Source organism: Bufo gargarizans, chromosome 1 (assembly GCF_014858855.1).
Source record: "Bufo gargarizans isolate SCDJY-AF-19 chromosome 1, ASM1485885v1, whole genome shotgun sequence".
Classification (NCBI taxonomy): Eukaryota; Metazoa; Chordata; class Amphibia; order Anura; family Bufonidae; genus Bufo; species Bufo gargarizans.
The window spans coordinates 564,326,995-564,353,014 of record NC_058080.1 but is presented as its reverse complement, the minus strand read 5'-3'; the positions used below and the strand labels follow the sequence as shown (position 1 = coordinate 564,353,014).

Below are 26,020 nucleotides of genomic sequence, written 5' to 3'. Positions count from 1 at the left end.
TCCAGAAAACATTCAGCCTTTTATAAGATTGCGGAACATTTTATGCATTTGACATAAGATTTTGAGTTCATGGTCTAAATCGTCAACTCCATGGCCTTACTGGTAAACACAACTAGCATTTTTTAAAGTTGTTTTGGAGCATTCAGTTTGGTACATCCGTATTCTTTTCCTTACAATGCACTTACTACATCTGCAGTGGCTCCTTTCTCAGAGCTCACAAGGGTCACATGACCTGTGATGTCAGCGTCTCTTACGCAAGCCTGGGGAGCAGGTCTGTGTCTGTGCAGGAGAAGTCACTGCTGGCCACACCCCCTGCAATGCCGTCTGCCCTCTTCCTGGATTCTTCAGGAAACTTTAACCCCTTCAGCAGCACACATTTAAGGCTGGAGGCTTTCTTTAGTAGCTGCAGGCAGTGAAGAGACACAGACTCTTCCCTCCTCATCTTGCAGACATAGAGCTGACAGACTAGAGGAGTTTTGCAGAGCATTGCACAAGAACAGGTAGGGGGAAGATCCTGATCAGCAGTGTCATTGTACAGCTGGGACTTGTAGTTAACATACAACATGCTGCAGAGTATCTCAGCAGGCAGACATGACACTCAGGGCAGCACTTGTATCCACTCCCTTAGCTGTCATTATACAGCTGGGACTTGTAGTCCTACACATACAACATGCTGCAGTCTCTCCCAGCAGGCGGACATGTCACTCAGGGCAGCACTGTTATTTACTCCCTTTGCAGAGCAGGAGGAGAGGCATAAATATTCATGAGGAAAAACTGAGATTGTTGTTGTTGCATGTAAACAGAGGCCAGAAGAGAACTAGGGTAAGGAAGAAATATACATTTTTTGCTGACCATCAGATATACAGTACAATTATTTTTTTCATAACTTGGACAACCCCTTTTAACATAGAAAATTTGTTGTAATCTGATACAAAATAAGGGCCGAGTCACACGACAATATATTTCTGCCCGCACCCATTCCACAATTTTGCAGATTGAGCCGCTTAAGATGCAGACAGCACACCGTGTACTGTCCACATCTGTATGTCTGTTCCGTGGCTCCGCAAAAAAGATAGCACATGTCCTATTTCTGCCGTATTTGCAGACAAGATTACACATTTCTATCATGAAGGAGGATGTTCCGTTCTGCAAAATGCAGAAGGCACGTGGCCGGTACCCGTGTTTTGCGGATCCGCAAAAACTGATACGGTCGTGTGAATGGGCCCTAACTACTGTATTTTTCAGACTATTAGACGCTTTTTTTTTTCTTCCTACAAATGCCATTAGAAGCAGGAGAATCTGAACTCCGTTACTAAATGAAAGGTCCTGGCAATGCAGTTGTGAGGACACAGCATGTACTGTGCTAATCTGAGATGTCTGCTCACTGAACTGTCACATGGTGCACACAGCGAGCACTGTGGCTGGCATGGTTATTGGGCATTGGCTTTTGTACTGTGTCTGTTCCATATCACCCATAGGATATATACAGTATAAACTTTATTCTCTGTCTTTTATTATTCTAATTATGTGGTGTGTTGTGTTCTGGTGCGTCTTATAGTCCAAAAATATGGTAAACAGTTCCATATTGGAATACTTGTCTGTCAGACTTTCGTAGTAGTAGTAATAAGTCAAAATAGTGTTTAAAGGGAATGTGTCATCAGAAAAAGACCTAGAAGCACGTTTATTAAGACCGGCCCCTCTATAACTTTGACGCATTCAGCGGCATTTATAAATGTAAGACAACTTCTGAGCTGTCCTACATTTAGACCATTTTCTACGCCTAAAACAGGCGTAGAAAATTATGAATGAGACGGGCCCGCTCCCTTCCTCGCCCACAATTTTAGACTTTGTGTGAGGGGGGGAAAGTCGCAGATAGCGGTGCCTAATTTAGGCGTATTTCACTTTAGTAAATGACCCCCCCCCCCCCCCCCCCATTGTTTAAATCACGTTTTTATGTTTAACATTTGATTGTTACTTTTAGTTTTCCATTCCATTTCCATCTATATTTAAACACAAACCTTACAATCCTGCAGTTTTCGCAGTGGCCACTAAGCCTAATAATAGGCGCCACTTCTTGCTCTGTCCCGATCACTGTACTGCAGTTATGTATTATTCTAATCCTGCCTGTAATGATATCACCTCTGTGTACAGATAAGACAGGATCCACCATTCACAATAGGCGATGGTCAGAGCTTATCTGCTCTTACCTTGTACAATGACCTCTGCACAGGTCACGGGGCCTAGAAATCTATCCCATAGAAGTCAATGAGGTCCTCTCCTGACCACTGTGTCTATGGCCTATGTGGCTGCCATGAAGCAATTTTTTTTAATGCTGTTAAGAACAGCTCCGGCAAGATGGCCGCCCCCATAATCATGTTCAGGAGATAGAATAAAGAAAGCTACTATCAGAAAATAAAAACATTAGATAAAAAGGATATGTGTCACTATCTGGTTTTAACTGGCAGATAACATTTTTGGTGCACATTTCCTTTAAAAATTGTATAATAAGAAAATGTGAAAAATGAACATAGAGGGCAACATTAGTGGTGAATGGGGCATTTTGAGGGCACCACATGGGTATATAAGGCTACTTTCACTTTCGTGCTTTGTGCAGATCGGTCATGGATGGATCCGTTCAGATAATACAACCGTCTGCATCCGTTCAGAACGGATCCGTTTGTATTATCTTTAACATAGCCAAGACGGATCAGTCTTAAACACCATTGAAAGTCAATGGAGGAAGGATCCGTTTTCTATTGTGCCAGATTGTGTCAGTGAAAACGGATCTGTCCCCATTGACTTACATTGTGTGTCAGAACGGATCCGTTTGGCTCTGTTTCATCAAACTGACACCAAAAAGCTGCAAGCAGCGTTTGGAATGGAGACTGACCGGAGGCAAACTGATGCATTCTGAGCGGATCCTTTTCCATTCAGAATGCATTAGGGCAAAACTGATCTGTTTTTGGACCGCCTGCGAGAGCCCTGAACGGATCTCACAAACGGAAAGCCAAAACGCCGGTGTGAAAGTAGCCTTATACTGACACAGAAGAGCCAGCCATGCAGAGGATAGAAAGCCTTCCTTCAGAGGTGGAGAAAGTGTTACACAGTGGGAAAACCTTTTGTCTTCAGATTAATCCTGTAAACGTCAAGTCTGCCAAAACACCAGCTTTGTAAAATGAATGAAGATGCTAAGTCTATTGGATTTAGCGTCTCGCGGTCTGTCATGCTAGTTTTCCAACTGAGGCGGCTCCAGAAAACAGGCTCATCACATTGGTAAGTTGATGTCCTCATTCAGGACCTGTGACATCCCGCGTAACTCCCAGCCCATGATATTACCGCCTTCTGTCGGTATTGTGAGACCCATCCAGACAGAAGATATCATCCCTTAGGCTTGGATTATCATTCTCTTCTCTTGTGAGGACACGGAACTTGGATCGGTTACAGTAAAGACAAATTTGAATTAATGCCTCTTTGGCATCTGTCACCTCGGCTTTTGAAGAAGATTTATATGAGAAGAAAAGCGGCTAGGCGCCTTACATGTGCGATGTCTGGGGAAATTACTGGAAGAAGAAGCTGAGATCTCTTAGTATTCTTTACAGGTTTTTGTGTCATATAAACTTGATAAGGTTGTGTCCTCTCTAGTGGAGGCTCTGTTACTGATTTAGGCAGACTTAATGGGACGAACAGCGCTGTATGAAGTCAGATTCCTTTGGTCAGTTATGTTAGTCTGGAAATGCTTACTGGTTTGGGTCCAGTTTAGTCTGAAAGTCCATAGCGCCAAGTCTTTTGATGATTTACATTTTATTAGTAGGGTTTTATGGGACTGTAAAATTGAGGGGTTCATTTAGTAAGACCAGCGTTTTAGACGCCTGTCTTAATGTCCCATATAGCTGGCGGTGGATCCTAGTGGTGCCGGTCTCTACATAACTTCGGCAGATCTACCGCCGCATCTAAATGTAAGACTGCTTCCTTGCTGTCTTACATTTAGACCATTTTATATGCCTAAACAAGGTGTAGAAAATGGTAATTAGGACGGGCCTGCCAGGCCTCTTACTTTTTTTTTTTTGACCTAGTGTGAGCACCACAGTTTGCACCAGAAATACACCTAATATAGGCACATTTCTGGTTAGTAAATGACTCCCTAAATACTTTTATCCTGTGAAACAGCACCACTACCATCCATGGGTTGTATCTGGTAATGCAGGTTAGCCCCATTTACCCATAGACCCTAAAGGAGATCTGTCAGTGAGCATTTTAAAATTACAAAGGTTGAGGACAAATGATTAGATCACTTTATTAGGGCTCATGCACACGACCGTATGCCCTCATATGTCCCGGAGCGGCATACATCATGTGCACGGGAGCGCACAGCATCATAGGTTACTATGATACCGCTTGCGGGACTATTGTCAGGACAGTAGTCCCGCAGGCGGCCCGATGTGCACAGTATCATAGTAACCTATGATGCTGTGCGTACGATGTATGGCGCTCCGGGACATATGGCCCACTCACGGAATGTATGTCTCTGAGGGCATACGGTCGTGTCCATGAGCCCCTAAAGGCATATCACTAGTTTGGGGTTTCACTGCCAGAACTCGGCACATGGTTATTCCTATTGGGCTCCAGTTGTGAGGCCCCATTCAGCTGAATAAAACCCCTAAGCGTGGCAACATTTGTCGGACCACTTCTTGTTGAAGAAAAGTTGAGCAACGTTTTTTACAATGATAGTCAATGGGGTCGCAATGTGACATGCTGAGACTACAACGTGACTGTCTCAGTTGCATTACGACACTATTGACTCTCATTACCAAACTTATCTTGTGAGTTGTCTGAGACGAGTGTCGTCGTGTGGCCGAAAAAAAAAAAAAAAAAAATGTCCCATGGTGGGGAAACTCGCTTCACTGCAATAGGCAAGATGCTTGCTGAAAAAAAAAATAGATTAATGGAGAGCAATTTGCGGTCCCCAATGCACGGGCAACGTCCGTGCAGCGGCCAAGACGGATCGTGGGGGTTCCGATCCGTGCTTCCGTTCCGCATCTCCGTGATTACGGACACATTCAAGTGAATGGGTCTGCATCTGTGATTCAGGAGCCACTTCTCTCTCCACACTTAGAAAGCTAAGGAGAGAACTGTCAATCATCAGCAGGTGGGCAGAGAGAGCAGAAGTGTGACTCTTCTCAGGCAGCCATGACTCTTGCAGGCTGTGATGATTATACTGCTTGTTCTCAGCAACCACTTAAATTTAGCTTATGAGCGACACACCGCTGAAAACAGGGTCTCTGTCACTACTTCATGTGGCCATCACTGAGGACAGCAAAAAGTTGATGACAGGTTCCCTTTAAACCTTCAAGAATTCATCACCTACATTAGAAATATGGTAGAACAGATTGGAGGCTGTCTTGTTTTTGCGGAGAGCCGGTTTGCTGATGGATCCTCTTCTTTGTTTTCCTGTACAATGAATGCTGCCCGTCTTTCTGTATTAGGGCCGCTCTCCATTTAGCTGCATCACGTAAGTCATTACAGTCATTATTTAATTCTTAGATATTTTTCTTCCATTAGCAATGTGTTAGTTAACAAACGCTATTCATTACTAGTCATCTGAAGTGCTGGCCTATTGCTTCCTAATAAAGAACAAGATGTTTGCTGATCGATGCTTTGTAAGCCAAGGCTCTGGTGCTTCTGCTGATTAAGCTGTCTGCATACCCCAGCAGTCTCCCGAGCAGTCATGAATACAATGCACAATTAACCTGACAGAATGGAGATAAAACAGAATCCACAGGACTGTCTATATAGGGGGGTGCGCCGTTAAACGGGCTGTTATACGAGCGCCACTATCACTTCAAACAGCTGATCGGCAAGGGTCCCGCCAATCTAATATTGATAAACTATCTAGAAAATAGTTCATTAATATGTTCTCGCAAGCAAAAACAAAAAATCTGAGACAACTCCTTTAAGGGGCATACAGCTTTGGTCATTAAGGGGTTACATAATATGAAAGCCCCTTGTATCTTGCAGAAAGATCAGAAACAAAACATTTTTGGGGTAGACTTAGAAACAAAAACAAACAAAAAAGAAATCACCTTTTGAATGATGCGGCGTGGGAGGGGTGAGTAATGCTTCTTTTTTTTTTTTAACCTATTCTGTCTCTTTTCTAAGGCCTCGTTCACATAACCGTTTCTGCTTATAGTCTATAGGGGTCTTTAGGCTCTGTTACGCTCAGTTAGGTCTCAGTTATCTGCAGAATCCGTCCTTTCCGTTCTCCTGCTCCTCAACGGAAAGGAGAAACGGTGATGTGAACGAGGCCTAACAGTTTTGAGGTGGCCAACTTTTTTCACTTTTGTCCTCTGTTTGACAGAAAATAATGTTTGTGCTTTAACTATATATGATTTTAAACCGTTTATAGGAGAGAATAGCATGGCTGCTTGCTTACAACCTTGAACATGTAAATGACTCTGGCCGTTTCCGGAAGGGAGCAGACATAGTTCTTGTTGTGACTGTCCAGATCATTTTTTTTTTTTTCTCTTTAATTCTGTTTTCAAGGTTTGAGTAAAAAACTCATCCCAGCAGCTTACCTAAAGAATGTATTCCATTTATTGAATTGGCTGTGTGATAACGCTGTGTTCTGATTTGTAGGGATGATGCATCTCCCAGGAAATGCGCACATTTTCCTTCTAGTTTGTGGCCTCAGAAGAGTTAAAGACCCGCTGTACCTGGTTGAGGTCTTTGCAGGTGAGTTTTCATACATTTTCATTCATTCCATGAATTTTTCACTTGACCTCTAAAGATTAGCTTTTTAGGGTGAAGGATCAACGCCTACCTTGTTCCTTTTGGAGTCACGTAATGTGTTGTGCCTTTCAAGCTGTTTTCATGCCCTAGCTTTCTGATCTGTATATATGTTTATAGATGCACACTATGAAGCGTATTGTAGACTGAATCTAGTCATAAAAGCTGATCTATGATGGTCGTTATCTGAATTGTGCCTCCTCGACAAGGTGTAGTTTGAACCTCGAGAAGAGCAGCTAGTGAAATGTCTGCTGGGCACAGGTCTATTTTTTTTGATGGGTTAACAGGTAAGGGTGCATTCACACGACCGTATTTTTGGCTCTGCATGGACCCATTCATTTCAATTAGGCAGCAAAAGATGCGGACAGCACACAATGTGCTGTCCACATCCGTAGATCCAAAAAAGATAGAGCATGTCCTATTCTTGTCCTCAATTGCGGACAAGAATAGGTCTTTCTATCACAGGCTACATTCACATGGCCGTATCCGTGTTTTGCTGATCCGCAATTTGCTGACTGCAAAACACATACGGTCGTGTGAATGTAGCCTAAACGAGAGAAGGTGCGGAAGTTGTGATTTTGCTTATATACAATGTGAAATACTTCCGAATCAGAGGTACACATTACAGGAGTTTTTTTGGAGGCTAAAAAATAGAATTTCTCCTCCTTAGCATCATAAGAACAAAAAGGGCTTCTTCCGTTTATAGCCAGGCAATTTAGTTTTTCCATATGTGCAGTTCATTGCCAGTCATTCTGAATTTAAAAGGGGATGTTCTGCAGGTGTTCTGGTGTTGGGGTTGGACCCTCAATGATTGACCACTTTCTGGTTACTGTTGATGAATGTGTTTTTTAGATGATCATATGGCACTTACTAATATAGTGTATATTTTATAAGGCATGCCCCCTTGTTTGCCAAGTCTTTTGTGCTGTCTACATACTGTAGAGGTCCTGCCCATAAAATGGCTGCTGATGAAGGGTTATGTGACCAGGCAGATCATCTCCATGTGATGTCTCCTCTATTCAAACCCACTGCACCTGTCATCTCCACTTGTTCTGTTGGGAGTTTGTTGCAGCTACAGTGTATTTGAATGAGGCATCATATGGAGGTGACATGACTGGTCACATGACCCTTAATCAGCAGCCATCTTATAGACAAGCCCTCTCTGTAAACAAGGGAGTATACCTTAATATAAAATATAGAAACTGGTCAGTGTGAAAACTGGAATATTTCAGGATTTTATTTTTATTTGAAAAAAGAAAAATAATTAAAATTAAAAACTAATTTGAAGGGGATGTCCACGATTTAGCTGTTGATTCCCTATAAATATCCTGGACAACCTCTTTAAATGTCATTTACTAATGGTAAATCGCTAAAACAAGGATGCAGAAAGCTAAGCCTTGCCTCTCCTCTCTAGCTTAAAACAAACCGAGACTTCCTACTGAGCCCATCTTTCACTAGTGAGCAAAGGCACAGCACGGCTGACCCCTTATAACGCCTTGTTTTAGCAATTGGTGGACCCCCATCGATTAAAACTTTAAAAGGGCTTTTCTGAGACTTTGATTAGGTTATCAGTATGTGATCAGTGAGGGTCCCAGGTATTAGCTGTTTGAGAAGGCCCCGGACCACCTGTTAGTGCTGTTGCTCTCTCACAGCTTACCCAGCACAGTGCCGAACATTGTAGAGTGGCTGTGCTGGGTATCGCAGCTCGGTCCCATTCACTTGAATGGGATTTAAAGGGGTTGTCTGGGTTCAGAGCTGAACCCGGACATACCCATAAGTTCACCCAGGCAACCCTCCTGATGTTATCGCGCTGGGCAGGGGCTCTTTTATTTACAATAGCGCACTGCCGGACGGAGGCTTCTGCCCAGCAGTGTGTTCGGGGACGTCACCGGCTCTGATGAGCGGGCTTTAGCGCTTCCCTACCCGTTTTACAGGCTAGGGCAGCGCTAAAGCCCGCCCATCAGGGCCGGTGACAGCCCTAAAAGGAGCCTGGTTCGTCACCGGAACTTCAGAAAATGCCTTTGCCCTGCACGATTTAGCGCAGGGCAAAGGAGAGCATCAGAGCATAAACTGCTCCGATGCTCAAGTCAGGGGGGCTGCTTGGGTGAAAATAGGGATTTGTCCGAGTTCATCTCTGAACCCGGACAACTCCTTTAACTACACCTAGGCCATGTGACCGATTATTTTTGACGTCATACACAAGGGCCTTCTCAAACAGCTGATTGGTTGGGGTCCCAGGTGTCGGACCCCCACCTATCAGATACTAAAACCTCTTCAATACGTCACCATGAGTGTTGCACTTTTACCCCCTCTGAACAGCCTGGTGGGTGCACATGATGGCACTGCAGACTGAACTTCCATATCCAGCTATAAATGCTAGAAGCGTCCTGTGAACTTGTAATGAGAAATTACTGTCTACAATTGACAATAAATGTTTCTGTTAATACACAGTGACTGCTCTTCTGACGACTGGTGGGAGGACATTTATCTGTAGGATGCCAAGATCATCTGTGACAAAAACCGCTTTCTGCTTTTATAATAATCATCTTCTCATGCTTTATAGATTTCAGTGTTGTCTGTGGATGTCTGTTATAAAACTCCAGAATCTACACTGCTCCTATTGCTATAGTCCATGGGGGGGAATTTATCATGAGGGTCCGTTTTGCTTCAGTCTGCTTTGGAGTAATTTGCGCCAAATTTATCAAACTCTGCATGTTGTTTGTTAAATTTGCATCTCTTTAAATGAAACACTTTTGTCTAGAAATGCTTCTGGAGTGACTTTGGGACTTTTTAAAGAGTCCAGGCGATATTCATCTTTCATTCTACATTTTTCACACCCACATTCTCCTCTACGTTTAAAAACTAGAGTTAGTGGTTTATAAAGGTCAAGGTCACTAAATTTTTGCGCAAATGACACCAAAAAGTCGCAGAAGCCCCATTTTCTTTTTAAGACAGAATTCTGATGTGCAAGACTTGATAAATTCCCCCTCTTCTTCATGTGTTCCCTACCAATCTATTGATTTAATGTACGAGGAAAGCTTCAGGAGGTTCTCTACCATAAATTACTTGTACAAATATGGCAGTGATAGTGAAAGCTAAATCCTGCTGAGCCTCCTTGCTTTCTTTTTACGGTTGGACTGAACCTTTGTAGTTTTAGGCTGTCTTCATATTACCACTTGGAGCCTCCATCAAGGGATTCCATAATATTAATGGGGATAATGTAGCTCGGAGCCTCTGTCAGGGGATTTTACCATAATGGACGAGAAGCAGAGTTCGGAGCTTCCAATAGGGAATGCCATCATATTGGATGGGAAGCATGGCTTGGAGTCTCCATCAGATGATTTCTGCATATTGGACAGAATACATAGCTCAGAGCCTTCACTAGGAGATTCCGCCATATTGGACTGGAACCATGGCTCTGAGCCTTTGTAAGGAGATTCAGTTGCATTGGACAGGAAGCATAGGACAGCGAGGAGCTCAGTCCGGGGGTTCAGTCTTATCTGCTAGGAAGCCTAGCTCAGAGCATCCATCAGGGGTTTCCGTCATATTGGATGGGAAGTGTAGCGCTAATTTTCCTGTCAAAATGAAGGGGACTGCAATGGCCCACATTATAAGTCAGGGGTGTACTTTGGCCCCACTGGTGGCTGTCATATGAGGCATCCGGTACTTGTTGTTTTTTCTGTTTTTGCTCCTTTGATGGAACACAAACAGGAACAATGTTATTTGCAAAGTCCCTTTTAGAGACCCTCGGGATATTAATTAGGGATCGACCGATTATCGGATTTACCGATATTATCGGCCGATATTCAGGATTTTGAACGTTATCGGTATCGGCATTTATTTTGCCGATATTCCGATAACGTCCTGGGAACACAGATCGCGCTGCTGACAGCGCTCTCCGTGTTCCCTCAGCAGCAGCACAGGGGAGAAGGAGCAGTGTCTCCTCCCCCTGTGCTGCTGCTGCCGCTCCAGCCAATGGGAGGACAGGGGACAAGAGGAGGGGAGGAGCTATGGCCACTGCGCCACCAATGAAGCTTAATCTCACATTAATTCATATACAGGAGGCGGGAGCTGCAGGATCACATAGCCAGCTCCCGACCTCTATGAGCTGTAGCTGCGATCTGCGGTAGTTAACTCCTCAGGTGCCGCGGATCGCAGCTACAGCTCATAGAGGTCGGGAGCCGGCTATGTGATTCTGCAGCCAGCTCCCGCCTCCTGTATATGAATAAATTAGAGATTAAGCTTCATTGGTGGCGCAGTGCGCCCCCCCAAGCCCCCCGATATCAGACATTGGTGGCGCAGTGCGCCCCCCCTCCCCCCCCCAATATTAGGCATTGGTGGCGCAGTGCGCCTCCCCCCCAAGCCCCCCCAGTATTAAGCATTGGTGGCGCAGTGCGCCCCCCCTCCCCCCAGTATTAAGCAGTGGTGCGCCCCCCCCCCCACCCCAGTCGCAGTGCGCCCCCCACAGGATTCCCTCTCCCCTGCTCCTCCGATCGGAGCCCCAGCAGTGTAATGCTGGGGCTCCGATCGGTTACCATGGCAGCCAGGACGCTATTGAAGCCCTGGCTGTCATGGTAAGCTCCATGCTGCTGTGTGCACAAAGCACACAGCAGCAGGGACAGTGTGAGCTCCTATTCACCCTGATAGATCTCTATCAGGGTGAATAGGACAAGGGTTCTAGTCCCTAAGGGGGCTAAAAGTTAGTTTAAAAAAAAAAAAAGTAATAAAAATAAAAACACCAAAATATTAAATATTAATGAAAAAGAAAGATTTAAAATAAAAATACACATTAACAATAAACATTAATTTTCAGCAGATTTGTGGGAATTTTTTATTTTTTTTCAAAAATGAAAATTCCCAGAATATCGGTATAAATTATCGGCTATCGGCCTGAAAGTTCACAAATTATCGGTATCGGTATCGGCCCTAAAAAATCAATATCGGTCGATCCCTAATATTAATATATATTCCCACTACAATGGTCAATAAGACCTAGAATCCCTTTAGGGGTCTCTAACTAATGTTAAAATTAATATTTTTATTAGTATATATTTAAAAAAGGTTTACACCTCTCACAAATCAGAAGAAAGAATGTGTAAAAAAATCAGTATATGGTGGCAAGTGAGCTGGTTCCTCTTGTGGTTACTACCACAGTCACTATTATTATTTATAGGTCTCCTCGGACAGCATAGGGGTGAATGTGTCAATAGGAATAGTGTTGATGTTTCACATACATTTCACATGGATCCAAGTGAGCCGCACGGGTCTCATCCACCCGTCTGTCACAACCATTCAACAGGGATCCCAGTAGGCAGAATGGGTATAGTGCACCCTTCTGTCCTGAGGGAGACACACACACACACTTGGTTAATATTTGGTGGCGTTCTCTAAGTAGAGCCACGCCACCTAATTCATGCGTGCACAACTGTCAGGGCCTCCAATATCTGTTCCCTATCAAGGGTAGCCGTGCTGCAACTTTGTTGCCGCATCTAACTACTCGCTACAATTGTGTTCAGCCCTCAGCTGCACTCTCGCTTAAGTCCTTCCTCTATTACTGTTGATAGAGGTCTGTGCAGCTCTGTGTAACCTGATCCCTCAATCTATTGCACTCCTAACACCCTTGCTGTCTATCGACCGTGCTATAAGCTAATCCTCACTGCCGCACAACTGTCTAAAACGAAGTCACGCTATACCACCCCTCCCGACATGTTTCGCCACGACCAGTGGCTTCGTCAGGGGATGTGGGGTATATGTATGCGCGCGTCCGGAATGACCCTCCTATATGCCTTTTGAGGTCCCACCCACCTGTCGCTAGCGGCCACTCACAGCTCGATTCGGCCAATCAGGAGTCACAGGGTAGCAGGAGATAGTAGAAATGGAAGGCCACAGCAGCGTCTCACCAAAAAGCTTCTTTATTTAGGAACACTCCTCATAACAGGTCATACAAAGCAGTTTGCAGCAACGTTTCGGCTAAGCATAGCCTTTGTCAAGCATATTAATCAGTTAAAACCACAGCCTATAAATAGCACATAGTAAATCCGCCCACACCGCTAAGCAACCAATAAGATTAAAGATTTATATATAATACACCTGTATAGGTAATCAACATACTCAAACACATGAACCAGCTGTCACAGAACATACCCACTTGAGGCCATCACCCAGAGAATTTCTCCATCCATCTAGCGTCCCATGGCCGGTAATGCGCATGTCCGCTTACGTCATCACATGCGCGACTGCTAGGCAGCGCACGTGTGACGTACCCAGATGAATCCAAACACAAAGTCCACGCTGGGCAGCATACATCATCAGGCGGCGGCCGACAAACGTCACAAGACCACTCCCACCTGGCATTCCAGAGTGGAGTATGCATGAGGGTTAAAGTGGGACTGTGTGGGTTTGTCGGCCGCCGCCTGATGATGTATGCTGCCCAGCGTGGACTTTGTGTTTGGATTCATCTGGGTACGTCACACGTGCGCTGCCTAGCAGTCGCGCATGTGATGACGTAAGCGGACATGCGCATTACCGGCCATGGGACGCTAGATGGATGGAGAAATTCTCTGGGTGATGGCCTCAAGTGGGTATGTTCTGTGACAGCTGGTTCATGTGTTTGAGTATGTTGATTACCTATACAGGTGTATTATATATAAATCTTTAATCTTATTGGTTGCTTAGCGGTGTGGGCGGATTTACTATGTGCTATTTATAGGCTGTGGTTTTAACTGATTAATATGCTTGACAAAGGCTATGCTTAGCCGAAACGTTGCTGCAAACTGCTTTGTATGACCTGTTATGAGGAGTGTTCCTAAATAAAGAAGCTTTTTGGTGAGACGCTGCTGTGGCCTTCCATTTCTACTACTTGCCATTGGACCGCTTTGGATCTGCGATCTCCTGCTCAGCTGTTGCGCTATCACCATTTTGTGCTCTCCAGACGCCGCACGTGTTGCTGCTCCTGAACACATTTATTTTACCTACACATTGGATCCGGGGAGCGTGCACCGGGGGAGTATTCCTGCTGGCTACACTATATGTGAATATGGATGTACCCCCAGGCCAGGGTAAGAGCATGGACACTCCGAATACCGCGACATATATGTATACAGAGGAGGAGATATTGAAATTGATTGGATCTGAACCAAGTGATGTCTCCTTTTTAAGTACCCCTTCCATTGATTTACTAAAACGCAAATGTGAACAGGAGTCTAAAAGACTGACTACAATGGAGTTACATCTGAGCACTTTAAGAGAGTACTACAGGAATCACCGGATCCCTAGAGGCTTACGGTCTCATCTACGACCTAACCTCTTTCCCAATGACACCGATTTCTGCATGAAATTCGAGGCGGTGAGTAACGAGTATTCTTTTGAATTGATATTGCTCAATATTGACTTTCTGTGCAAGGAGGTGGAGAAAATCAAGGGTGTGATTGTCGAGCTGAATGCGCAAATCCAGGCTTTGATCAGTGTTGAGGAATATACTGCACACACTGATAAAATTGCACAGCAGGCTCTTCGCCACAGAAGTGAAACCGAGCGTGTTAAACGCGAAAAATGGCACCGTGATCTGGAAGATTACCAGTCCGGTAAAGTATACAACTGGCGCAGTCAACAGCCGCAAGGGAAGCCTAGGAGGAGGCGCAACAAAAGGTTCGACCAGAACCATTTTGGTTTTTCCACCGTCTCTGATTCTACTGATGAACCTTCCACGTCAGCCCCTTTTTTAGGTCAACCAGGCGACGGGGATGTCGCCGGGGTGGAAGAAAACACCATCGGTCACGTAAAGGGGAAGCCACCACAGAATCAAGTGATGTCTGCGAGATCAACCAGACGCAATCCACGGAGATAACGGAATTAGTCATTAATATCTCCTCAATACCACTCACTCCCGTACAGACACGGGTATTGAGTCGGGGACTCAGCTTTTCTCCTACCGTTGATAGAGACTGGTTTTCTTTAGAGTTGGATTTACAACGGTTCTTTAGAAATTTACGTTTGAAATGTTTCTTTGCATCTAAAAATGTGGAAACAGATAAAACATCTGTGACTAGCAATAATAACATAGTGTCACTCACATGCAAAGATTTCCAACTCAGGAAACCCAGTGTATTTTCACCACCGCACACCAACCATGTGGTTGAATCTTACATTCAGATAGTACACAAACAGATCGAGTCTTTAAGTCCCACTAGTGGTAGGAATAATCTCTCTCTGTCGGAACGACAGGCTATCATGTCATTGGTACGTGACACCCGCATCACCATTAAGCCTGCAGACAAGGGTGGGGCGGTGGTCGTCATGGACACTGCGATGTATATTGGAGAGATAGACAGACAATTGAGTGATCTTGAGGTGTACAAAAAACTACCTGGGGATCCCAAATGGGATATTATGCGTGACATCGGGGTGATATTGGAGGAGGCACTTCAAAATTCTATCATAGATGATGGTTTGTACCAATATCTTATGGTGCCCCACCCTGTCACCCCGATGTTATACATACTCCCCAAGATCCACAAGCGATTGATCGATCCACCGGGCCGACCGATTGTTTCTGGTAGGGGCTCGGTCTTCAACCCATTGTCTGTCTTTCTGGACAAGCTATTGCAGGTCCGGGCGACCTCCGCTCCATCCTATGTCAAGGATACTGGGCATTTTCTTTCTAAATTACAGGATTTACAACTGCCCACCCAATTTCTGTTGGTCAGTTTCGATGTAGTGTCCTTATACACATCAATTGACCACACATATGGGTTAGGTGTCGTCGATGTGGCCCTGACCGACATGGGGCTCTCCCCGGGTGTGTGCCGATTTGTCCTCCGCCTCCTGGAGGTGGTCCTGAAGAGGAGTTACTTCCTCTTCGGGGACACCTTCTACCAACAGCAGCGGGGTGTGGCCATGGGGTCCAACGTGGCCCCCACCTACGCTAACATCTTTATGGCCGAGGTGGAGGACAAACTCGTGTATCGCTCCCCTTTTTTTGGGAGAGTCCTGTGTTGGTGGCGCTACATCGACGACATCTTCATGATCTGGACAGGCACGAGGAATGAACTTGATGATTTTCATCTTCATTTGAATGCGGGTGTCCCTGATCTGCAGTTCACTATAACTGTTTCTCCTAGTGAATTGCAGTTTCTTGATGTGCGAGTCTATGTGATGGAGGGTCTTTTGTTTACGGACCTCTATCGGAAGCCTACTGACCGCAATACCTTACTAATGCATGATAGCTATCATCCACACAGAATGCTCGACTCCCTCCCTTGGAGTCAACTTTTAAGGGTAAAGCGAATTGTTTCGGACCAGGACACATGTGCGCAGAGGATTGACACAATGTGCACGCGTTTCTTGGAACGAGGTTACCCGAAACCCCTACTTACTCGAGCTAAGCGGAGGGTGATGCTGGTTGACAGGTGCACCGCACTACGAAAGTCAGAAAGGGCGGCCTCTGAGACTAGGGTTCCGTTTGTGTCCATCTACGGCCGGGACAGTGGCAACATTGCCAGCATCCTTAGAAAGGAATGGCATATACTCCAACGAGGATTGCCAGATATAGAAGTGTTTAAATCCCCGCCGTTGATGGCATACAGACGGAACCCTAGTCTCCGCGACACACTGGTTAAATCCGATGTGGGCGGTCAGTCACCGACACAAAAACTACTCGCACCACGCAAAAACGGGACTTATCCATGTTTATCTTGCTGTAACTGTAGCAACGTTCTCAAAGGTGAATTTTTCTCCCACCCGTATAGTGGAAAGAAATATAAAATCAAGGGCTATTACACCTGCAGGTCACGGGATGTAATTTATGTCATCCAGTGCCCCTGCAGCCTTATTTATGTTGGGGAGACCACTATGGAGATTAGAGAGCGTATTAACAAACATAAGAGTACTATACGCAAGATGAACATGGATAAGCCCGTTGCGAAACATTTCGTGGATGCGGGGCACTCTGTCAACCAGCTCCGCTTCAGGGTCATTGACAGTGTGGGGCCACTACGGAGAGGGGGCGATAGAGACACGATATTAAGGAAGAAGGAACTTAAATGGATTTACACACTCAAATCTTTACAGCCATTTGGATTAAACCTTGAGTTTAATGTGGCAGGTATTAGTTAAACATTATACTTACTTTCCATACACTCGATTTCATGTCCCTCCTCTGTAGTGGCATTTTTTGCTTTTTTCTTTTAATTATGTGTACTTATCACACCGTTTTATAGCACCATAATGATTACTATGGCTTTTTCCAGACATGCCTGCATATGGTATATCACTCACTAATGTGATTGTACACTTAGTGAGAATGCTGGCTCTTACCTTTCCAGTATGTCTTTTTATACCCCTTTTGTGCATACATGCCCTATATATCCCTTTATTCTATCTTGGCGTCAGTGGTGCAGATGATGCGCTTTGATATGCTTTATTACTGTGCTCTCCAAGGAGCGTTGTTTGCACGCTGTTATATGTTATAGTGGTGCGATTGCCCTTTGTACACGCCCCCATTTTTGATCCTCATGCATATTCCAATCTGGAGCGCCAGGTGGGAGTGGTCTCGTGACGCTTGCCGACCGCCGCCTGATGATATATGCGGCTCAGTTTGGACTATGCGTTTGGATTTATCTAGGTGCGACATAGGCATGCTGCCTAGTGGTGGCGTGTTCGTTGACGTGGTGCGATCGCCTCCTATGCACAGTCCCACTTTAACCCTCATGCATACTCCACTCTGGAATGCCAGGTGGGAGTGGTCTTGTGACGTTTGTCGGCCGCCGCCTGATGATGTATGCTGCCCAGCGTGGACTTTGTGTTTGGATTCATCTGGGTACGTCACACGTGCGCTGCCTAGCAGTCGCGCATGTGATGACGTAAGCGGACATGCGCATTACCGGCCATGGGACGCTAGATGGATGGAGAAATTCTCTGGGTGATGGCCTCAAGTGGGTATGTTCTGTGACAGCTGGTTCATGTGTTTGAGTATGTTGATTACCTATACAGGTGTATTATATATAAATCTTTAATCTTATTGGTTGCTTAGCGGTGTGGGCGGATTTACTATGTGCTATTTATAGGCTGTGGTTTTAACTGATTAATATGCTTGACAAAGGCTATGCTTAGCCGAAACGTTGCTGCAAACTGCTTTGTATGACCTGTTATGAGGAGTGTTCCTAAATAAAGAAGCTTTTTGGTGAGACGCTGCTGTGGCCTTCCATTTCTACTACTTGCCATTGGACCGCTTTGGATCTGCGATCTCCTGCTCAGCTGTTGCGCTATCACCATTTTGTGCTCTCCAGACGCCGCACGTGTTGCTGCTCCTGAACACATTTATTTTACCTAGGGTAGCAGGAGATGTCATCTGACATGTATCCTGTGCGCACCCCTGCTCCCACGTCACTGGCAAGCGCCAGTAAACAATCGACGATTCTCCGCTCTATTGGTCAATCCGGTCTGTCTACGAATATGCTGTCATGGTGAGTAAACGCCCCTCTGCCTCCGAGATATCCTGGCCTCTAGCGCTGTTCATTAACCCATTCCTGGACGTCGGTGACAAATACCTCACCATGATATGACCAATATGTGGAGTATAAAATCTATCATAGTGAAAGAGATCGCAATGAATCTCTATCCCTTTATTTCTGGCATATCGACGCGCGCACACATATACCCCACATCCCCTGACGAAGCCACTGGTTGTGGCGAAACATGTCGGGAGGGGTGGTATAGCGTGACTTCGTTTTAGACAGTTGTGCGGCAGTGAGGATTAGCTTATAGCACGGTCGATAGACAGCAAGGGTGTTAGGAGTGCAATAGATTGAGGGATCAGGTTACACAGAGCTGCACAGACCTCTATCAACAGTAATAGAGGAAGGACTTAAGCGAGAGTGCAGCTGAGGGCTGAACACAATTGTAGCGAGTAGTTAGATGCGGCAACAAAGTTGCAGCACGGCTACCCTTGATAGGGAACAGATATTGGAGGCCCTGACAGTTGTGCACGCATGAATTAGGTGGCGTGGCTCTACTTAGAGAACGCCACCAAATATTAACCAAGTGTGTGTGTGTGTATCTCCCTCAGGACAGAAGGGTGCACTATACCCGTTCTGCCTACTGGGATCCCTGTTGAATGGTTGTGACAGACGGGTGGATGAGACCCGTGCTGCTCACTAGGATCCATGTGAAATGTATGTGAAACATCAACACTATTCCTATTGACACATTCACCCCTATGCTGTCCGAGGAGACCTATAAATAATAATAGTGACTGTGGTAGTAACCACAAGAGGAACCAGCTCACTTGCCACCATATACTGATTTTTTTTTTACACATTCTTTCTTCCGATTTGTGAGAGGTGTAAACCTTTTTTAAATATATACTAATAAAAATATTAATTTTAACATTAGTTAGAGACCCCCTAAAGGGATTCTAGGTCTTATTGACAAACAGGAACATGCGCACAGAGCCTTTGCCAGATTAGTTAGCGGTTGAACGACTTGCATATTAGATTGAGATTGGCTACAACAAGTCAGATCAGTTTTACATCACAATATTAGTAGGAACATTCTAGATTGAACTAGCACATCATGGATATGTTTAAAGAAGTTTCCTGATACAAAGTTTCAGTCCAACATGACCAAACCCTTCCAATTGTGGGTCGTCTTGACCACTTTTTGACTTTTATTTAATGTCCATCTTTAGGCAATTCACAATTAAAGTCTCTCAAAGCTGGGATTGCTCTGTGAAAGTGGCAGAGATTGGACAGCGCAACTAGGCAGCAGTCCTACCATTTCATACTTTACCTCTGAACTTTGGTTTTAATCAGATTTTTTCGAACAGTAAATTTAGGTGGAGAACCTCTGGCACTACATTTCCTTGCAATTTGTTGTATAATGCCATGTATTTGATTAGTAGCTTTTTCCGGCACGAAGAGGTACAGTAACTTAAGTGGATTCAAAATGATTAGCTAAATTCAACTAACAAAGTCACTGATAACAGAAAAACCATCAATTAATTTGCAATCACAGAAATTGAGCGGTAACTTTTCTTCAGTTATTGTTTACTGCCAATTTAACGATTCATACTCTTTCCTAGAGTGGCATGAAAGGGAAGCAAATGTTTGCTTGGCTATTATTGGGCCAATGGTAAGTACTGCCTTTCTTAATAAATAAGTGAGCACAATAGCCTTTACATTTATGCCATGTTGTATGTTTGATTTTGGGATGGAAAGCCATCATCTAGCAACATTTGATGGAGATTGAATTCACGCAACATATTTGCCATTAATGCCTTTATTAGAGATGAGCGAATCTAAGTGGAATTCAATCCGAATTTCAGGAAAAATGTGATTCGCACCAAAGACTAATTTCCTCAGGATTCGTGGTAACTAATCCCTTTTTTTTTTATTTATTTTTTTATGGCTGCTGCACATGTGAGGACATGGAGCAAGGAACTCTGGGAAGGCGGAATCACCCATAATGCCATGCATGCAGCCAATCAGCAGCCAGCCCTGTGATGTCACAGCCCTATAAATAGTCTCAGCCATGTTGGGTTCTGCCATTTTCCAGTTACTTAGTGCAGGGAGAGACGTTAACAGGCGCTAGGGACAGTGGTAGGAAAAACTTCATTGTGCTAAAAAACTATTTACAAGTGCAGGGAAAGAGTATTCAAGGTGTAGGGAAAGGATAGGGAGGAATTATTCTACAGCATTTATGTTGACCATGGTTCAGTAGGGGAGGTGACAGCCTGGGTAATAGGAACAATCCTATTACACCTTGCTGCACTGACTGGGGATCCAAATTGCCATTATACAGCTCTGTAATTCCAGCAAACTGTGCTTATTAGGGTGCAAGTGCTGTTTGATACAGCCATTAACAGGTTTAATACAAGGAAATATTTCTACGTCTTATTTGCCCTTGGGCGGTGCAGTTATATTCTAAAGCATTTTTTGTCTTGTATTAGTGGGAAAAAAGGGCTTATTAGCCATTGTGTGGTGCGAAAATTAGTCCTTTTTGTCGTGTATTAGTGCCAAAAGAAAAATATATTTGCCGTTCAGCATTGCAGTTATATGTTCTAAAGCCCTTTTTTGTGCGTATTAGTGTGGACAAAAAGCACTTATTAGCTGTTGTTTGGTAAAGTGAGAAAATTACAGACTTTTTTGGGTTGTTTTTTATTTCCTTTTTATTTATTTATTTTATCTACCAGTATGTCAGACAGAAGTACCAGGCCCTGGACAGGGGAGTGGCAGAGGCCTAAATGTTTCTGGCGCAGGCAGAAGTCGCAGAAGAGTAAGGGGCCGTGGCAGCAGGGGTCACTTCAAGAGGCCTGAGTTCCCAGTGTCAGCTAGCGGTCGTGTCTTGACCAGCAACCCAGCTGTTCTTGAATGGTTGACTCAATGTTGGACTTTGTCACAAGTGACATCAGACACCCCCAGCCAAGAGTCAGTGGGTTAATCAGACACAACCCTTAGTTGGCATGGCCCGGGAGCAGGCCCTATGCCCTCAACCTACCATTGTGCTTTTCTGTTCCCTCAGCCAGCGAAGTATTGTATGCTGTGAGGACGAGCTGCTAGAAGATGGTGAGCAGCTACTGGAAAGCCAAGATGTGGAGGAGACATCCACCGCTTCTACCACTAGGCGGGCAAGTAGTGATGAGGAGAGTGGCGTGGGAGCTGGTGTTGCGAGTGGTAAGGCTCCTGACCCAGAGACGGTTGAGGAGGGTATCGGTGACGTGCAGACAGTATTCTATGATGATGTAGCTGATCGCACTTGGGAGCTGGGTGACGAAGGGACTTCATTATCGGGAGAAGAGGGTGGCAACTTGCCCGTAAGGCAGCAGCAGAGCCAGCAAGTTGCTAGCGTGGCCGGGAGTCCGCAGGGTGGCAGCAGTGGGAGGTCGGGAGCCAAATGTTCCTGGGGTAGACCACCCACTTTGCAGTAGCCTACCTGCTAGGGAAGTAGCGATACACGAGATCACGGAGGCAGCGGCGGCAGCAGTCAGACAGTGAGTAGTGTTGGGGGTAAAATCACCTACTTGACGGTGTGGCAGTTTTTTTGTTAAAAAAGCATCAAAAGACCATATGGCCAGAGAAGCTGAACATGGCCATATGTAGAATCTGTGGGCAGAAGGTGAAGCGTGGCCGGGGTGTCAATGTTGGCACCACAGCCCTGCGTCAACATATGCAGTGTCACCATAAAGTGGCCTGGGAGAACAGTGGCTCCGATGTGGTGGTCCAGCATGCCCCAGTAACCGCTGCATCACCCATTGGCACGCACCTGGAGTCAAGGCTCCACCACCTCAGCCAAAGAGAGCTGTCTGTCCTTCCCATCATCTGCTGGTCCTGATGCTCCTGCTCCTCGTCCTCCTACTCCTTGTCAGTCATTCTGTCAGCAATCTATAACCAAAGCGATTGCCAAGAGACAACCGTATGCATGCACTCATCCAACGGCGCAGAAGCTGAATGTACTCCTATCCAAGTTGCTGGTGCTGCAGTCCCTCCCTTTCCAAGTGGTGGACTCTGCACCTTTCAGAGATCTGATGGCTTGTGCCGAGCCGAGGTGGAGATTCCCAAGCCTGTCATTTCTTTGCCAAAAAGGCAGTACCAGACCTACACACACATGTAGAACAGAAGGTGGGCCAGTCCTTGAGCCTGTCAGTGTCTGCCAACAGCGCCGACGAGTGTAGCTGTAACTACGGTCAGGGATAAAACCTGTCCTTTTACGGCCCACTGGGTGGATGTGGTTCCTGCACAGCCACACCAGCAACTTGGCCAGGTCATGCCGATTCCGCCTCCACGTTCTCACGCTGTTGGTCCTGCGACAATGTCCGACTCTGCCTCCTCATCCTCCACCATGTCCTCAGCCTCCACTGCAGGGACAATTCACAGTGCCCCTCCAGCATACCACATGTGCAGGGCACGGCGGTGTCACCCGCCTAGTGAAGAAACTACTCACCAGCAGCTAGACATAGAGCAGAGCCTGAACCAGCAGTTGGTGGCATACTTGGTGTTTACCCTGCCAGCAGTCATTGAAGATCCGCTGCACTACTGGGCAGCCAAACTGGATTTGTGGCCGCAGCTGGCCGAGTTTGCCCTGGAAAAACTGTCCTGCCCAGCCAGTAGTGTGGCATCAGAGCAGGTGTTTAGTGCGGTGGGGGCCATAGTTACCCCAAGAAGAACTCACCTGTCCACCCAAAATGTGGAGAGATTGACCTTTTGTCAAGATGAATCAGGTGTGGATCAGCCAGGATTTCCACCCACCAATGCCTGTTGCATCAGACTAGATCATCCATGGTGCCGCACCAACACTTTGACAAAAGAAACAGGTTTATTCAGGCTACTGTTCTGATGCTGCCACCCGCCTGATGCCACACTTCTGATTCCAAGGGCTCCTTCTTTTACCCACCATCTTCAGCTGGTACTGGTATTGCCACCCAGCTCCCACTCTGTCACCAGGCCACTCTGTGGCCTTCTGATGCTGCTGCCTCCTCCACACTATGTCACCTTGCCACTCTATGGTCTTTTGATGCTGCCGCCACCTACACACTGTCATTGTGCCACTCTGTGGCATGCTGATGCCACCTCCACACTATGTCACCTTGCCCCTCTGTGGTCTCCCCGTGCTGCTGCCATCTCCATACTGTCACCTTGCCACTCTGTGGGCTCCTGATGCTGCCACCACCTCCACACTTTAATTGTGTCACTCTGTGGCCTCCTCCTGATGCTGCCACCACCTCCAGACTCTGACATTGGGCCACTCTGTGGTCTCCTCGATTTACCACAGGTATTCTTTCTGTAGGATACTCCTAAATCCTTACCAGCAAGTGGGCCCTGAGGGCTGGAGTTGGGGAACCCTCTTTTACACCACTATAAAGGCTCTCTGCAGCCAGGAAATAGTATTTTTTTTTAATGTGATTCGCCTCAAATAAATTCGGATCTAATCAAATTTTTTTTAAATGTGCTCATCTCCAGCCTTTATGCTTAGACTTTATGCTTAGATTTATTCCATAAATCATTACTACACTTATCAGGCTCCTTTTTTCTCCTCCCCTCATCCTCCTTAAAAAGGACCCATCATCAGGATTAGCATATTTCTACTACTTAAAAACTCATTTGAGATGGCTTTTCAGTCACATGCTGCTTATATAAGGTGATGGAAAGGGGAGGGAACAGGAGGCAGGAGACAAAATTCTGCTCTCTCATTTCTGTAACACTCTGTAAAGCCTCATGCACACGACCGTTTTTCCGGTCCGCATCCGAGCCGCGGTTTTTGTGGCTCGGGTGCGGACCCATTCACTTCAATGGGGCCGCAAAAGATGTGGACAGCACTCCATGTGCTGTCCGCATTCGTTGTTCCTTTCTGAGGCCCCACAAAAAATTTTGCATGTTCTATTCTTGTTCGTTTTGCGGACAAGAATAGGCATGTCTACAATGGGCCGCCCGTTCCGTTACGCAAATTGCGGAAGGCACTCGGGCGGCTACTGCGGTTTGCGGTGCGCAAAAAACAGCGGTTGTGTGCATTAGCCTAAATTGGACGTCAAATCCAAAGCCTTGGGCAGTAAACAGTGTCTTCACAAACCATCAGAAAGTGTTTGAACGACAAGCTACAAGAGGTCCAACAAGGTGTTCCATTGACCTCACGCGACCGCTCTAAATGGATATCATGGTGCACAGCAAGATGGCAATGGAGGCTGCTGCAGTGGAGGTCTATCCTATTCAGAGATAAGTTAATTAGTTAATTTTGTCTTGGACGCAGTGATAGCCGAAGACTGCCTTAAGACCATGTGGGCAATGGCATGAGGAGGCCTTCATGAGAGAACTTCACACTAGTATTATAGTGTGGGTTTGCATAATATATAGTAGCTGGACCCCTCCACTTTTCATTTCAGGTACACTAACATCTCGTTGTTACATTGATTTAATTGTGGAACTAGTGGTACAGCCATACTGCTGTCCTAAGAGGGAGAGAATAAATGAGGGTGGACGTTTCCATTATAATGTTGTTTCGACACGCTGATCCTTCTGATAGTCTGTTTTCTCATTGTCCTGACAGGACCTTATGATGTCGCTCGGTCTGTGACCCCTGTTTTCAGACTTCCAAACAACACTTATTTGATTAAATTATGTTTAATTTTGTAATGTAAAGTGGCTTATAGAATAGCCTAACTAGATCTATGCTTTTGCTAGTTTAATTTTTCTGTGCAACCCATATGACTTGATCTTGTCACATGACTTAGCAGTTTAGTATTTGTAAGCATTCTGTGTTGGTGTGGGGGCTGTAGTTCGAGGAATGAGGAGCTGCTGAGCGGTGGAGATACAGCAGATGACTATCTTCCTTTAGGCTAGGTCTACACGACGACATTTGTTGCGCGACCGGGCGCAACATTTGTCGCGCGACATTTTGTTGCACTAATGTCGCGCGACAATTTTTATAATGGTAGTCTATGGTGTCGCACTGCAACATGCGACATATTGCGACCGCGACGCGACAGTCGCAGAAAAATCCATCTCGAATGGATTTTCTGCGACTGTTGCGTCGCATTCACAGCATGTCGCATGTTGCAGTGCGACAGAATAGACTGCCATTATAAAAATTGTCGCGCGACATTAGTGCAACAAAATGTCGCGCGACAAATGTCGTCGTGTAGACGTAGCCTAAGGCTAGGTCTACACGACGACATTTGTCGCGCGACAAAAGTCGCGCGACAGATAGGGTGCAACAGTTGTCGCGCGACATTTTGTTGCACTAATGTCGCGCGACAATTTTTATAATGGCAGTCTATGGTGTCGCACTGCAACATGCGACATGTTGCGACTGCGACGCGACAGTCGCAGAAAAATCCATCTTGAATGTATTTTCTGCGACTGTTGCGTCGCAGTCGCAACATGTCGCATGTTGCAGTGCGACACCATAGACTGCCATTATAAAAATTGTTGCGCGACATTGGTGCAACAAAATGTCGCGCGACAAATGTCGTCGTGTAGACCTAGCCTAAGTCTCTGCTTGTAGTTTCCATCTGCACAGGAAGGGGAGTGAAACGGTCTTCCTGGGGAAGATATAAGGACAGGATGGTTAGTCCTATCACGTCACATGATGCAGATGTAAATTTCTGTATAAACTAAGCATCTAAAAATGTAACTTTATTAGTAAAGGAGTTTTAATATCTATGCAAGTTTGAATAAAAACATGGTAATGGTTCTGTAAAAAGTGTTCTCCTTTCTGAGGGACCTTTCACCAAAAAACATGTATAGAGTTA

General features: G+C 45.5%; 1 protein-coding gene across 1 annotated transcript in view; it reads left to right on the top strand.

Annotated features, from left to right (window-relative positions):
• The window catches only part of GLT1D1 (glycosyltransferase 1 domain containing 1), a 133,893-nt gene that overhangs the window by 43,440 nt on the left and 64,433 nt on the right, over positions 1 to 26,020 (top strand). The window contains exons 7-8 of the mRNA XM_044275645.1: positions 6,634 to 6,729; positions 19,862 to 19,911. Of these exons, the coding sequence (XP_044131580.1) occupies positions 6,634 to 6,729; positions 19,862 to 19,911 (146 nt within the window). The remainder of the gene's footprint in view (positions 1 to 6,633; positions 6,730 to 19,861; positions 19,912 to 26,020) is intronic.